Source organism: Electrophorus electricus, unplaced genomic scaffold (assembly GCF_041902795.1).
Source record: "Electrophorus electricus isolate QZ-2024a unplaced genomic scaffold, ASM4190279v1 Scaffold32, whole genome shotgun sequence".
Lineage (NCBI taxonomy): Eukaryota > Metazoa > Chordata > Actinopteri > Gymnotiformes > Gymnotidae > Electrophorus > Electrophorus electricus.
In genome coordinates, this window is record NW_027658605.1 from 2,387,556 (window position 1) to 2,404,092 (window position 16,537).

Sequence of the window (16,537 nt, forward strand, 5' to 3'; positions counted from 1 at the left end):
CCTTCCTTTTATGTGGGGATTGATGTCTTGCGACAGTTCAGCAAATTCCTCCATCTCATCATCAAAGCGCTGAAGCATATCCGAAACCGGAGAGCCAGCTATAGGAATGGTACTTATAGGTCTAGATGTACCATCGTCATGGACATCTGAGGATAACGATGTCAAACTCTCAGTATCTCCTATCAGAAGCTCACTCATTGCTTCTGAATTTGTATCTTCCATAGTCGAGTGGAATTTCATCACAATTTGGTCTCTCTCATGGTCATCCAGGCAACTGCGATGTGTATCAATAACTGCAGTCCTAACATCTCTGCTTAGAGAGTCTATATGAGCTGTCCCCTCCTTCACGTGGACTGAAGCTGAATGATTTATCTCACAAGATCTGGTACGGAAAGCATTCAGCAAATCTGCAGTTTCCTTCTTGGAATTTGAAAGCAACACTGATCTTAGATCAACATCTAACATTTCTTCCAGAGATGAAAGAAGACCCATCACAGTTACTTCACTGACAATGTCGGCAATGAATGAACCCATATGAGAGATCATGACCTTTGTCTCCTGTGAAAGAAAGAAGAGATAACATAGAAAGGCGAACATTGAAAATTGCTCCAAAATGGTTTTGGTTGTTTGGTTTAGAATTAATATGAATCCCATTTAAAATATGTTGATGTGTAAGCAATGTAGTATGACTTACTGGACTAGGGATTGCTTTCCGGATAGATGTCCACTGCCTAAAAGAATGTGAATAAAAGCATTCTTTAGAACTATAATTAATATTTATTCTAAAAATATCATACATTCAAAAGTATACCAAAAATTAAAATGATAAATTGAAAAAGCAGAAGAAGAAGAAGAAGAAGAAGAAGAAGAAGAAGAAGAAAAAGAAGAAGAAAAGTTTTAAAAATGGCATACTCATGAGTCAGATCCATCACAAAATGGGTCAAGATTGGTGCAATATCGAGCTTCTCCAAGTCTGGGATGATTTTTTTGGCTCTATCAAGGAGCATTTTGCTGTCATTCCTCACAGGTTTATTCTCGTCTTGTCTTATGCTTTTTGACTTGCTCTTGTTTTGAGAACCATAGAAGAGGTTGAATAAAAAGAAATTAAATATCAGGATAACATAACAACTGTGCTGACATCTCACTTATTAGCAACAATTCGATTTTCTGATGAATAACAAATTTGGCCATTTTAAACTCACCTTTTTAAATACTGAAGAAGCCCATGCCACTTTTGGAGGTGAAGGAATTTTACTATGGAAACAACAAAAATATATAAGGAAATGTTGTTCGTTTGTCATTCTTCAAACATCAACAGCCTGAACTAAAATCCATGATCAAATTATTTTGAGAGAGCTTGTGTCTAAGTTTATAGATTGTTATTCTTATTCTCTATTTAATGGATGAATCACTCATAGAGCTCAGGTCCATATTGTATTTTGTTAATTGCACAATACAATCAAAATTATTTTATTCTACTTTAGCACATTATAAGGAAAATAAGACTAATTCCTTTAACATTACTTCCTAATCTTTTAAAATAACAAGGCTGATGAAACATGTTTCATCTGTTTCATGTTTCATCGTTCCGATACTTTGGAATAGTCCAGAAAGTATTTAGAGTGCAAGCTCTATTGGTGTTTAATACAGATTAAAGAGTGGCTTGTTTAGCTTGGTCTAATTGTTCAGCTTGTTTAGCCAGTTTAATTTAAATTCTGTTTCAATTAATTTCATTTTCTACATTTATATTTTGTGACTATTAACTGTTTTATTTGATCAATGTTTTATTACTGAATACTGTTCGTTCATTGCAGTGTAAAGCACCTTGAGATTTTGGGTTCTATAAGGAATATGCTGTATAAATAAGAATCATTTAAAATTAATATTGTTATTCTAAGATTTTTTAACATTGTAGTGCAAAGGCCTTACATCTTCCTGCCAAAAAGACGCTTCTGTTTCTCCATTTGTCCTGGTCCAAGTTTTCTTAGGACTCTCCTGGAATACTTTGTTCTGAAAAGGCGATATGAAGTCAAAAGCATAAATCATTTTTACAGTTTGGTGGACAGACAGCAATCTAACATGTAAGCAGGCAGGCTTGAGGATCAGAAGGCAGACAGTTATACATGTGAATGGCAGTCAGTTCAGAAAGACTGTCAGTATGCAGACCAACACTCATGGAGGACAGAAAACAGGCAAGAAAGCAATCAGAATGGCAGCACACCTTTACAGGCAAATTTCAACAGGCAAGCAGCTGGGTATGCATATCCCTAAACCATTAGTTCCAAAGGCTAAATCTTACTGCATTGAATACAAAAAGTTTATGAATGGTTTAAACTGATTTTATTAGTGGTTAATAATTAGGTCACAAACAACTTAAACATCATTAAGTAAACAGTCATGGGGGCAGCAGGAATGTGTTGACCTGTAGAATGCGTTGGTGGGTATATGGAAGTAACTTATTAGCTAACAAATATCTGACCCCACGTAATGGTGACTGTTGGAGAAGGCAAACTAAGATAAGTAACCAGTCAGGTTAGCAGTACATATGAAGGTGAGCTAACTAGCCCATATGGCAAGCAACAGGTCAGCTGCTCTTTTTACGCATTTAAACTGTTCATTTATAGCCATTAACAAGGTACTTTTAAACTCTAGACTTTGGAACTCTCAAATGGAACTCTCCATTTATGTTTGCTCATAACATAAAACCCGTTTTCGCTTCACTGATTCAAGCAATAAGTCCTTTTTTTTTTGATAATTCTATTGCATATATTTTTTTTTCCGTTTCAGACAACGGGACGAGTATGACAGCGACTGAAACGCACCCATTAACACTAACTTACGTGTTAACCAACAGTCACTTCCAAATATTCAACCTGTGGCTCGGCACCGCTAAAATGATTTTATAACCATGAGGGCATCTGACAGAATCAACACATAACCGACAACTGCTGTGAAAGTTAGAAAGCACCGAATACATACATTGTTTTTGCTCACACAGCGCACAAAGTGTTAATGGTCAAAATTATCAAATTAAATTGTTTATATTTAGCACATTCTCTCTAGTGAGTGAACAGAGGTAGACGCAGAGAGAGGGGCGCTACTGTGGATCGACTCTTCTCTGCTAAGTAGAGCTGTTCGTCTCAAACTGCCCGCACTTAGGAACGTTATACGCACCTGCAGCGTGGACGTACCACATCGAAATACGTCACCAATTGTGGGCAGACGAGAAAGGGCGGGTATGGTGATGAAATTTGGTTTAATCACTTATATTACTTGTCTTGTACCTTTAAAACAGCAAAATCTAAATAGTATAAAAAGCAGTCGCTTATGCTTGACATAAAGCCTTGTGTGAGAAAACAGGTGGAACGTCAATGCATTCCATAACTATATAAAACTACAGCAGACAGACCGTTCATCATAAAATTAGAAAAGCTCTAGCTATAGTAGCTAAGCGGACATTTAGACAGACAGACAGATACATACACATACAATTAGATGGAAAATAGCCTTCTGTAATTACAAAATTGACTTATTCAACCGTACCTTGTTCTGGAAAGTTGACCTACGATTAGGTTTAATTCACTCTATTGTCTTCCAACTTTATAACTGCTGAAATCTGTCAAGTGAAATGACATATAAATGCTTGCGCTCACCTTTATATACTTGTAGTGACGTCAAAGCTGTTGTGATGTCATATGCATTGTGACATTTCTAGAATGCTGCACTGACATTTTGGTTATTGGGAAAATAAGTCAATAGTTCAAAAAATATTTGAAATCCCTATTTTTAGCAGCAGCCGAGTAAGTAGCTGATAGATGGGTACTGGTAGATGGGTACATCTTTCTTCAAAAGAACCCTTATATGACTTTCAACTTTTTTTTCGTATAGAGACCCTTTTGTGTGTAACAAAAAATAATGTGATTTGTCAAACATCCAGTTTCAAACAATATTTGCCCCAAAAGAGGCCAAACCAAAGACATAAAGAATAATCATTATAAATTAATTATCTGCAAAGTTTACAAAGATTTGTACTGCAAAGAATGACATTTACTGTTTGTGAACAAGTCAGTAACAATATTATCCAGTAAAGTGGTGGTATATTTCAGAGAAAAGTTACATATTAAACTTATTTTCCTCAAAATCTTCATTTTGATTAACATTTGAGGTATGAAACCTAATATTTAAGCAGTTCCTGAAACATTGGTTGTACATGCACTTGCATAAAGTGATCAATCGGTCTGGCTACAAACCGGCACATTCTAGAGAAACGGCCCTCATAGCATGTGACGCAAAAACTTGCTGCTAAAGCTGCCAAACTGTCATGTGTTTTGATTCTTCTAGTCCTTTCAGCAGCCTTTGACATTCTTCTCTAATCTAACACGGTCTTGCAGATTTCTCCTTTGTAACATACGAAGGATTCGGCCCGTTCTCTCACAGGAAGCTACCCAGGTGCTTGTGCAGTCTCTTGTAATCTCAAGGCTAGACTAATGCAACTCGCTACTTGCTGGTCTTCCTCCGAGACGTCAGACCTCTACAATTTGTCCAAAACACATCAGCAAGACTGGTCTCGACTGGTCTCCCTTTATTGGCTTCCAATAGCTGCACACATCAGATTAAAACCTGAATGTTTGCCTACAAAGCCAAAAATGTCCCTCAATATTTGATGTCAATGGTAAAAGCCCGATCTGTACCTTGAGTACGTCAAACCTCAAGTATGGCTTGGCTTGAAACACCATGCTTGAAGTCTCATGGAAGACAAGTATCGAGCGTATTCTCTATCTTGGATCCTAGATGGTGGAACAAATGTCTGCTTACTGTCTGGACAGCAGAGTCCCTTATGGTCTTCAAACGCAGACTGAAGACCCATCTATTTGTGGAATATTTAAATGAGCACTGATCCTACACCTATGTTGAGTAACTGAACCTTTGGTACTTATTATAGAGTATTGTTTTCCGATCTTATCGATATCTGTTATAGAGTATTTTGCACTTCTAGGCATCAGCACTGATCCCTGTATTTCAACAGTATTCTAGTTCAATGGTATCTTGGACTCTAACTTACTGCACTGGCTAGGATGTATTCATTCCTTGAGTAAATGATAAAGCACTTTTGTAAGTCACTCTGGATAAAAACATCTGCTAAATATCGTGAATGGAAATGTAAATAAGCCTAGAAAAGAATGGAATTAATAACAACATCACATACAGAAAAATAAACTTGGTAAAAAAAAAGCAAGAAAACAGACAAAATCTTTCATAGGTACTGAAAACAAAAAGAAATTTTACACATCAATATGAAATTAACAATAAGTCTCTTAACATAAGTTACTTATACTGAAACTTGCTGATGTGGTTGGAAATATTTCCAAGAGGAACCTGTGGATACCCAATGTCCTCCTCATGATACATACCATAACCATAATTGAAGCATTCCGAGGGATTCGCCTTTGGAATCAGACTCTGTTTGGACTGCTGACACCTCTAAAGCGATCACACAAGTTAAAGATGGGATGCAGGGCTTTTGGGCAGCTGGACATCAACTTTTTCTCACAATTTTTCTTCATCTGAAGTTGAACTGAGTGAATTGAGTGAAGTAACCTCATGTACCACAGAAACTATTCAGCCTCCTCTCAACGGCTGCCAACGCTTTTCTCATCTTCATAGTTTCTACATCCTCCAGAGCATCTTTGAAATGGAATTTCATTGCTCCTGCAAACCTGGTGTACATGTAAATGGAGTACTGTATCTGCTTTTACCTCCTGTAATTATACTGTTTATAAACAGAGAAAGAAATGATGCTCATGAAAGAGAAAATGTAGACGTATGGCTTGATCCTCATGGCTGGTGGATTGTTTCTATGGTACCAGCACGGCAACCAGCACTCCAACCAGGACAGCAACAACAACGGCAACCAGCACGGCAACAGGAACAGCAAGAAGAATAGCAACCAGCATGGCAACCAGCACGGCAACCAGGACAGCAACAAGAACATTAGCATTATATGACTAATAGAATATCCTAAATTTCAGCAAAAGCTCAGTAAATATGTTTTGCTGAAAAACCCAATTAAAACTCAAAGGTTAATGCAGAAATGATTATATAATTTGGGAGCACTGGACTTACTGTGTGAAAGGAGGGACTTGCTCCCAAAGTCCTAAAGAGGAACATTGCTGGGATCATGCAGGCAGTCTGTGCTTTCGCAAGGCAATCAGCATGTGGAGTCTGGTGTTTTCTGCTGAGGTTAGATGTGATATGAGCTGCTCCTTGAGCACTGATCCACACTGCAGACGTCATGGACAAATACAGAGCGCTCTGGACGGGCCTGCTAAAGCTATGCGCACCATCGTCACTAGAGTGCACTTTACACACTTTCATCATTGCTAGAGTGAGCCTTACACACTTTCATTGCCGCAAGAGTGCGCTTTACTCACACACTTTCAGACTCTTATATGGATTTGGTCCAACCACATTCTTCCCTCCGGTTGGATTTCTGTGCCATATATTTGAACATCCTGCTCTTCCAGGCATGTCTACACACACCAGCAGACATGTCCGTTCAGAACCAGAGGCTTCACATGGGTCTAAATGAACAGTTTAATCATGAGTGCTTAAGGAGGTGCTGTGAAGCTCAGAGATATAAACCACTTGGTCTCCCTGTTGCTGGCTGTAGATGTTTTGCAGATCTGCAGCAGGCCCGCCTCACCAGTCGGAGCACAAAGCAGAAGGTTCAGCTCCTGGGAGCCCTGCTTGAGTGTGTTTCAGCCCGCTGCCCTGCATTTGAAGAAGACTATGATCAGGTTCAGTTAAACGGCCCCCTCAGCCATTCAGAACACCTCAGAACCCCACGCAGTACCCTGCAGGAACTGAACACAGGCACCTTTGTTTTTTCACTGCTGTTGAAGTCCAGGAGCAACGCCCCCTCTGATGTTCTCCTGTGCTGTCCTCCAAAGGATGCCCATGAGTTCCTGAGTTACTGCAGCTGAAAGAGGAGGAAGAGAGGCTTGGGGCCTCTTTCTTCTCTTACATCTGCCCTGTGGAAAACTTTTGAGTTTCATATCAAGTCTGTGCTCATATGCACCAGGTAATTATGTATCACTGTTCCATATCTCATTTGTGTTAATGGACTGGTCTTAACCAGTCTTAACGTGTTTGTTTAAAGTGTACATTTTCTCACCGAGAGCAGGCGCTTTCTCCGGACATCTGTTTAAAGTGTTCATGAAAGTTTCATAACATACATAACTTAAATGTGAACATTTAAAATGCTCACCAGTTCAGCTTCTATTCATCACATAACTTTCAAATCCCAGAGTGTGTGAGTTTGGGAAAACATAACTGACATGGACTGAGCATTCTACGTGCTCTGCTGGCTTTGCATTAGTGTACATGTTTACTGTTTTGATGCTCCACATTAGATAAGCTGTTATCTACTAGTAAAACATACACAAGCATATTAGCATGTGATAACTCACACACTGTATAAGGGATGCAGCAAGTTATTTCTGTGCAAATGTTTTAATATTTCTGTTCTCCATTTTGTGAAAGCTGTGGACAGCAGAGCTGCAGAGTGGATGTCTACAACTACCTCTCTGTTAATCTGAGCCCTACTATGACCGACAGTCTACACACTTACTTTAAGGTCTGTCACGTCACACACCCTCTTTGGATAACGCTTCATTACTGTGTTGTAAAGGAGAGAATACAGTTATGACATGCTGCCATTTTGATTTTATCACTCTCAATGAAAGGGTCTCTTTCTTTTTTCAGCCAACACTACTGGAGCGTTTTTGTGAGTGTGAAGTAGGCTGCAAGGCAACTGAAGAGGTGAAGTTTTTCACACTGCCACGGTGAGTCTCGGCTGACGTAGATGACCTTAAAGAATGAGTTTTAAACCAGTCCAACACACACACCCTCCTCCACTCACACACACTTCCAGTCCTTAAGTCACTTTTCCTCTTGGAACAGTATTCTCATCCTCCACATTAAGCGGTTTGACATGCTGGGCCAAAAGCTCTCAGACGTGATGGACGTCCCGTCCGAGCTGGATCTCTCTGCCCTTCCTGGGGTGGCTTCTCTCAGGCAGCAGTCGAGGTGAGCTCGTACCATCAACCCGTGCCCACATACTTCTCTGTCCACCCATTCCCCTTTAGCTACAAAATGCTGACTGAATGAAAAGAAAAGCAAAACGATAAACTGGGGGAAAACTCCAGTCCCCAGCCAGGTAGAGTTGTGCCATTTTCTTTCAGTGGAGTGATAATACAGCTGTGTATAAGTATCTGCCATAATGACTAAGTTCTTTTAACCCATCAGTAGTAAATGAGAGAGGAGAAGGACAGGGAGCTAGAGGACAGCACGTAAGCCCACCGGTGAGGAGAGAGAGAGACCAAAAAGAAGAGAGATACAGGCTGAGAGAGACACAGAGACAGAATGAGAGACAATGAAAGAGGCCTGTTAATACAGAGATGGGGTTTCAACGATCCATGATGCATTTTCAGTTAATCGTATGAAAAAAACAGATGTAGTTGTTGGTTGCAGGAATGTGCACCCACCGGCACCCACAGACTCCTGGCTGTGGTTTCTCATTTAGGTGACAGCCTTGACCATGGAGAGTAATCTGATATTATTCATACATGTGCAGTAGAAACCATTAAGTGACTAAGGAAAACCAGAAAGCTGGTTATGATTTTCGAGTCCTTTGAAATTATTTTTACTAGCATAATGTAGTCCACCCAGCCAATAATACATGTTATCCTTTACACATATGTATATGTATATATATATATATATATATATATATGTCATGTTATTTCACATATGTTTGAAAACCCGATGAATGTAAAAACGGGCATATATTATATATATATTCACATATGTAATAGATGTATGTGTTTTGAAACTAAGTAACGATGAAAAGGTTGATGTATATAAAACCTTTGATTGCATGCTTTCATTTTTAATTGAATGTAACATAAACATAACCTCTTTTGCTGAAAAGATGCTAATAAAACCATAATCCAATCTAGCACTCTTTTCATTGTGTTTCAATCATTTCGCCATGACTGAACGTCTGCTGAAAAATATTTACTACACTCCTTCAAACCCAGGATCCTATGGAGGGGTCAAGAGTCTGCAAAGGTCCGTGGTGGATGAAATCGGTAAACGGGTTGATGATAAGGAAATCAAAAACTGGTTAGCAGCTCAGGATGCATACATGCTACATAAACCAATCTCTGTGAAATTTAAAAGAAACAGAGTCATTGTAAAAAAACACAGATGAACAATGGCAGGCCGATTTGGTGGACAAGACCAACATAATGGGACCATGAAATTTATGCTAACGTGTATAGATATACTTTCCAAGTATGCTTGGGTATGCATGATGAAAAACAAGACAGGTGCTGAGGTTACCAAAGCCTTTGTTTCAATTCTAAAAGAAGGCAGAGTTCCTAAAAAACTTCAGACTGATGAAGGGAAAGAATTTTTTAATAAAAGTTTCAAAACATTAATGAAAAAAACAACGTCAATCAATTTGCTACTGGGACGGGACAAAAAGCATCAGTGTGTGAACGGTTCAACAGGATGTTGAAAACCAGAATGTGGAGATACTTCACAGCCATCAATACGAGAAAATACATCGATGTGGTACAAGACTTGGTTCATGCTTATAACAACAGCTTTCACAGAAGCATTCAAATGAAACCCGTTGAAGTGAACGAAGGAAATTCCTTCACAGTGTTTAAAACCTTGTATGGGTTGTTTCAACCGAAAAAGGTGGAAAAACTAAGATTGAAGTTTAGAGTCGGTGATACCATCAGAATGTCACGATTAAAAAGACATTTTGAGAAAGGGTACGAGCAGGATGAATCACTTTATGGATGAATATTTTACCGTTTCTGAATGTCTAAGGAGAGACCCTCCTGTATACAAATTACGGGATTTTGATGGGGAAAATATAGATGAGATCTTTTATGAAGAGGAGCTGCAAAAGACTTTAGTGGCCTTTAAAACTGAAAAAAATTGTAACTCGGGTTTATTTTGTTCATCAGCTCATCATACAGAGGTTGCCAACATGTATAACACCATACAATGTTATCAGGAACAAGGAACTCGTGATTGTGTGAACCTACGGAGATACATAAAATAGAATTATAAACCGTGAGCATAAAAAGATCATCATGATGGTATCTTCTTTACCAGAACAAATAGATGTCACATCATTTAATGATTCATTTAAGTAAATAGAATTACCTACTTCGAAGTTCAAGTTTTTCTGTATAGCTAGCCATGAGAATAAGAATAGCCATCGAGTTTCAGTCAATCAAAATGTTTCACGTACTCTAAAACACAATGGTCATATTTGATATTGATCAAAAATAATCAGAATAAAGATAATATCCTTTCCTAGCTCGCAAAAAGAATAGATACGTACATAATGTACATAATATGTAATTATCGTTTGTTAAGATGTATGTTTTATCTAGACCTAAAAATTAATTATGACGCTAAGCTCTACCGAGTTAAATCATATAACGCATGATAAAGTATTTCAACCATTAGCTAAATAAATAAATAGCTAGATACACGTCAGCCTTTTTAGTAACTTATACTAATATAAAGTATAGCATGAATTAGTTAAGCATTACTGAATTGCTTACCTGTTCAAAACGGATGAGCCATGTCCATGTTCGTTCAGAGGTCCTGACAAAAGTTTTTAGATGTATCGCTTACAATTACGACTGTGAACTAAAGGAGTGAAGTACCGTAAAACACGGCTTTAAGAAAGAAGTGTAGGTGGGAAAAAAGGAAATGGTTTTCAGATAAAAGCTGTAAATTACAATCCACCCCTCCCCAACACCACTCTCAGATGTGGAATGCACTGAAAAGTGTTAAGGGCCCAAAGTGTGATAACGGACAAGAACCTAGTGTGATAAAACTTGTAAAGTAACCACATCCTGCTTTTTCCGTGAACAACGAGATGCCCGTGTACCTGCAGTGCCAGGGGATTTACTGTCTCTGGTTCGGTGGCGCTGAGACGTAGCGAACTCGGACTGTGCAGAAACAACTGGAGTTTTGTCCAAGCCTACCGAACCAGGAATGGGTTTGCTATTCCTCGACTAGTTTTGGCCAAGGGCGAGCGAGGGACTGCGGGTTGCATGACTGCACATTCCTTGACCAATGCATTGTTAATGATCCATTTTATTTCTGTTTGTTCATTCATACCACATCAAAGTCAGTTCACGTAATTTTCAAAGCCAGTGTGCGTGCCCTAAAAGTATGCAAACTGTTCAAAACATATGCCTTAAATTAGAAAATTATATGTTACTGATCACTGAAATAACCAACTTTCTGGAGAAGCAGATCCAGTCTGGTTAGCAGTGGCTTGCACTGCTGTCTGTGCAAACAGTTATACTGTGTATGACTATGTATGTGACGAATAAACCAAACTTGAACTTGAACAGTGTGCACTTAAAAAAGGGATCCTCGCGATTCTTTTCCAGCTGTTTGTCTTGGTTTTATTTGATAATGTTTCTCTCATCAATTATGCAAAATATATGTATTGAATTCTGTTAAAATTATTATAATAAATGCATTTATCTATTATATTTACACATTTGTTCTGTGTCTGAACAGGCAGGGTATGGATACATATACTTTGACATTTCCCAGATCTATAAACAAATCTCACATACAAGACTGCACCTTTTGCAAAATTGTATACTTGTTTTTGTATCTGGAGTAAGCAGAATTAATGCCGTAGGTCACAGAAGACCTGTCTTTTTTGTATGTTTGCTTTAACAGAGACCTCTTGTGGTGACTTGTCACAACTACGGCAAGAGGCAGTCGCAGACGAGCTCTTGGACGCCAAAGATCACAATAGCTTGGACTTTCATGTTCTATTTGTGCTTTATTATGCGTACAGTAGTTGTGGCATGTTTTATTTTTCCTTTCATAGCATCTCATAACATAGTAAAGTGAACAGTGGGAAAGTGGAACAAAAGAAAGGCATTAACATTGGGTCCCATGACAGTGTTGCAGTAAAGAAAAGAAAATAGGACATAGCTCACATTTCTTTTCAAGTAGCTCTCTCTCTCTCTCTCTCTCTCTCTCTCTCTCTCTCTCTCTCTATCTATCTATCTATCTATCTATCTATCTATCTATCTATCTATCTATCTATCTATCTATCTATCTATCTATCTATCTATCTATCTATCTATCTATCTATCTATCTCCCTCTCTCTTGCTGTCCCAGACAAATTGGGACACACGTCTGTGCTACTGGTTTAGGGTTAGGATTAGTTTTTTTTTTTTTTTTCAATTTTTTTTTAACAATACACATATTTTTATTCATTATATATTTTATATATTTTAATGTTGATTGTTTTGGTTCTGTATAAATTAAAAAAGTTTTTATGCTGCATTTGGCCTCAATTAATGTATTTTAAACATATTAGATGTGAGTCCTTGACCAGCATGTCAATAAAGCTACATCCAGTTGCTCTTATCACAGTGTGTTCAGTTCTTCTTAAAAGGGTAACATCGCAATTCTAAATTGTATTACAGTAAAGCAAAACATTAAAGATTATTTGGTTGTACTATTCTATTGATCCTATAGTCAGTGGCTATCAACAAGAAATGATAAAGCATAGTTTTATTGGGTGTGTGTCTGTAAAGAGAACTACAGCTCCCGGTGAGATTTTTGGTTCAAGATTAATCATCATGCAAATTATTGTGATTAACGCTTTGTCTGTTTAATTAAACTATTATACTATAAACCTAATATTTTAATAGGGCTGGCAACGTTCTAGATCTGATTATTACACGTGTGTGAAGTACAGGTGCTGTAGCTTTACAAAATAGAAAATGTCCACAGTAGCCTAATTATAATATATACATCCAAAATAAACACCAGAAGCCTGGACGAATACTAATGTACATAAGTGCATTAAATCTAGGTAGGACTGCTCGATAGGTAGGATAACAAAACACTTGTCCCACCATATAAAAGAAATGAGAGCGTGATAAGGACTCCAAGTCGCCACCAGATGGCGCCCGAGACCGCTTAAACGTATTCCAGTCGGAGCTGCCTTTTACATTAAACTGCCAGGGTACACACACTGGATGTTTAATCTTTCTAATGGGTAAGCTATATTTTTATAGTTAGGAAAGATTTTTTTTTAAACTATTAATCAGTTAAGGAATTCAAGCTGTTGCGTTTTTCTGAGGTGAGGGAATATTGCATAACCCTGTACTGGCCAAATAATTAGATTTGATGTGCTATTTTGTGGATTAATACCATACCAGGTATGGTGGCAACTTCCATCGAAAACTACTTTATCATCACAAACTACATCTAAGGAACTACCAGAAACGTAAGTAACGTTAACATTTTGCTTTTTGCAACATGTTTATTCTTCGTCTTTAGCGATTGTTTTATCTGTGAGAAGTGTAGTTGAATTGCTAGTCTGACGGAGAAGACTCAAGCGCTAGAAGTGCTCTGGTTATAGGGGACTTTATTTTGCGACACGTGAAATTAGCAGGCCTTTAGGGAGACCAGCAGCAACAGTTAGCTGTATAGCAGGTGCCAGGGCGCCGGATGTTGCAGGTAGTGTTAAGGTTTTAGGCAAGCATGGGTTTTCTAAGATAGTTATTCACGTAGGAGCTAACGATATACGCCTTCGTCAGTCAGAGATTACTGAAAATAATATTGAAGAGGTGTGTCAATTAGCGAAGGCGATGTCCGATGCTGTAGTATGCGCTTAATAACATAATTAGTATTAAAGTAACTGATTCACAGAAAACTCCTTTTATCTAAAGCTGGGTTTACTAAATGTTAGATCATCAGCGTCTAAAATGCTCATGATAACTGAAATACTAACAGATCATAGATGTAATGTACTTTTCCTAACAGAAACCTGGATCAAGCCAAACGAGTACATAGCTTTAAATGCAGCGTGTCCTTCTGGCTACAGCTATGTACACCACCCTCGTCTAACTAGCCGTGGAGGTGACATTGCAGTTATTTCTATTGATACATTAAGCATAAACCAGAAAGCCTTTGAAATGATTTTTACTAGCATAAATCATGTAGCCAGTGATAAAAAGCCCACCCAGCCTCTTCCAGTAATTGGCATCTACAGGCCACCAGGACGCTACTCAGAATTTATTAAGGAATTTGCAGATTTCCCTTTACACTTTTGTTGGTGATTTCAACAATATTCACTTTGATAGTGGCCAAGACCCTCTGATGGGCCTTTAGTTCTATATTAGAATCAGTTCGTTTTACCCAATGTATAACAGAACCCATACACTCTGGTGGACATATGCCTGACTTAGTACTGAGGTATGGTGTAGATGTAGTTATACTACTCCATCTCAGACCATTCCTTAATTTCATTTGAACTATGTACGCACAATCACATCAGCCACTGCACCTGGTTTTATTGGCAATCTACCAGACATATCATTTGCGACTAGGATGCCCTCAGACCCTACAGAACTTGGTCAAATAACTGAATGCTTAGAATCAGTATTCTGCTGCACACAACTCCGAGGACTGGAAATCATTATACCAGTCATGGTAGTCGGACGCAGTCCCTTGTGACTCCTCCACTTCCGTCCCAGGACCACATTCCCGTATTGTGGGAGTCAGCAGGGTAGCCAAGAACACGGGGGAATTGCATGCACGAGCTGGGGAAGTGTGTCTACTCCCCTTCCTCCCCTTCTTCCTACCCTTCCCAGGCATCCTTCTTCGGTTGGTGTTTCTGTAACGTCTCGAGGTAAACAGGATGCGGGGAAGAGGCACGATTAACCAGACGTTTATTACACACACGAATGATACATAAAACAACCCACATGCTCTGTACACCTTAAACATCAACAAACACACTACGACACAGGAGATGTATATACATTAAAGACGATTACACATAATGCAGAACAGGTGGACAACACGAGAGGACATGGCAACACGGATGAACACACACAAACCAAGACGTTTGAGGAGGGGGTGGGGCCATAACATGACATTGGCAGTCTCCCAGACATATTATTTGTAACTAGGATGCCCTCAAACGCCACAGAACTTCATCAAATAACTGAATGCTTAGAATCAGTATTCTGCTGCACACTTAATGATGTTGCCCCACTTAAGAATAAAAAAATTAGGGACAAAAAATTGGTACCTTGGTATAATGACCACATTTGCAATTTAAATCAAAACACTTTCACATTTTAAATAAAAAATTGAACGTAAATGGCGCCACACAGCTTGTAGTCTTCCGGCTTGCATGGAAGGAGAACCTTCTCAAGTTTAGAAAAGCACTTATTACCGCTCGAACAGCTTATCTCTCAAACCTAATAGAAAAAGAAAAAAATAATCCTAGATTTCTTTTTAGTACAATTGCCCATCTAACTAAGAATAAGATTGACACCAATGCTCAGATTACATCACCACCATAGTAGTAAGGAGTTCATGAATTTCTACAATGAGAAAATAAAGCACATTAGAGATAACGTTAAGAGCATTAATATGACATCGGGCAACTACTTAGGTACAACCAAGAACAACCAAGCCAAAAATGACTTTTGAATCCTTTACACCTATCCAAGAGCCAGAAATTGCATATCTGATGTCATGCTCAAAGTCCTCCAGTGTTTACTAGATTCACTGCCCACACACTTTCTTAAAGAAATTCTACCTGAAGTAATTGAACCTTTACTAAATTTAATAAACTAATCCTTAAATATTGGCTACGTTACTAAATCATTCAAATTTGAAGTAATCAGACCACTTCTCAAAAAATCTAACCTCAACCCATGTCAGCTGTCAAACTACAGACCGATCTCAAACCTACCATTTATTTCCAAGATCCTAGAAAAAGCTGTAGTTCAGCAGCTAAGCGCATATCTGAATCAGAACCGAATGCATAAAGGATGTTGAGAAACTTTCTCTCACTTAATCCTGACAAAACAGAGGTGCTTCTATTAGACACAGAGACAGCTAGATCCTCTAATTACTCAATGAACCTCAGTGAAATCACAGTCACATCTTCCCTAACAGATAAAGATCTTGGAGGTATCATGGATCCTAGTCTCTCGTTCGAAGCTCATGTAAATAATATTTCTAGGAAGGCCTTTCTCCACCTTAGGAACATTTCTAAGATTAGAAACATGCTCTCCTCACATGATGCAGAAAAGATAGTCCATGCATTTATTACTTCAAGATTGGACTATTGTAATGCCCTACTATTAGGCTGTACTACTAAGTGGTTAAACAAGCTCCAGCTAGTTCAAAATGCAGCAGGCAGAGTGCTCACTAGAACGACAAAATCTGAATCCATCACGGCTATCTAAGATACTTTACATTGGCTCCCAATAAAATTTCATATTGATTATAAAATACTTCTAATTACCTACAAAGCATTGAATGGTCTTGCCCCACAGTTCCTTAGAGAACTCTTAGTTCATTATAAACCACCATGTCTGCTTAGATCGAAAGGTGCAGGTTCTTTACCTGTACCAAGACACTTTACTTGTTTTT

At 38.4% G+C, this 16,537-nt stretch overlaps 1 protein-coding gene across 1 annotated transcript in view; it reads left to right on the forward strand.

Moving 5' to 3' along the window:
- Positions 1–16,537, forward strand: part of LOC145655700 (uncharacterized) — a 36,486-nt gene that overhangs the window by 11,662 nt on the left and 8,287 nt on the right. The window contains exon 6 of the mRNA XM_081709190.1: positions 14,620–14,693. Within this exon, the coding sequence (XP_081565316.1) occupies positions 14,620–14,693 (74 nt within the window). The remainder of the gene's footprint in view (positions 1–14,619; positions 14,694–16,537) is intronic.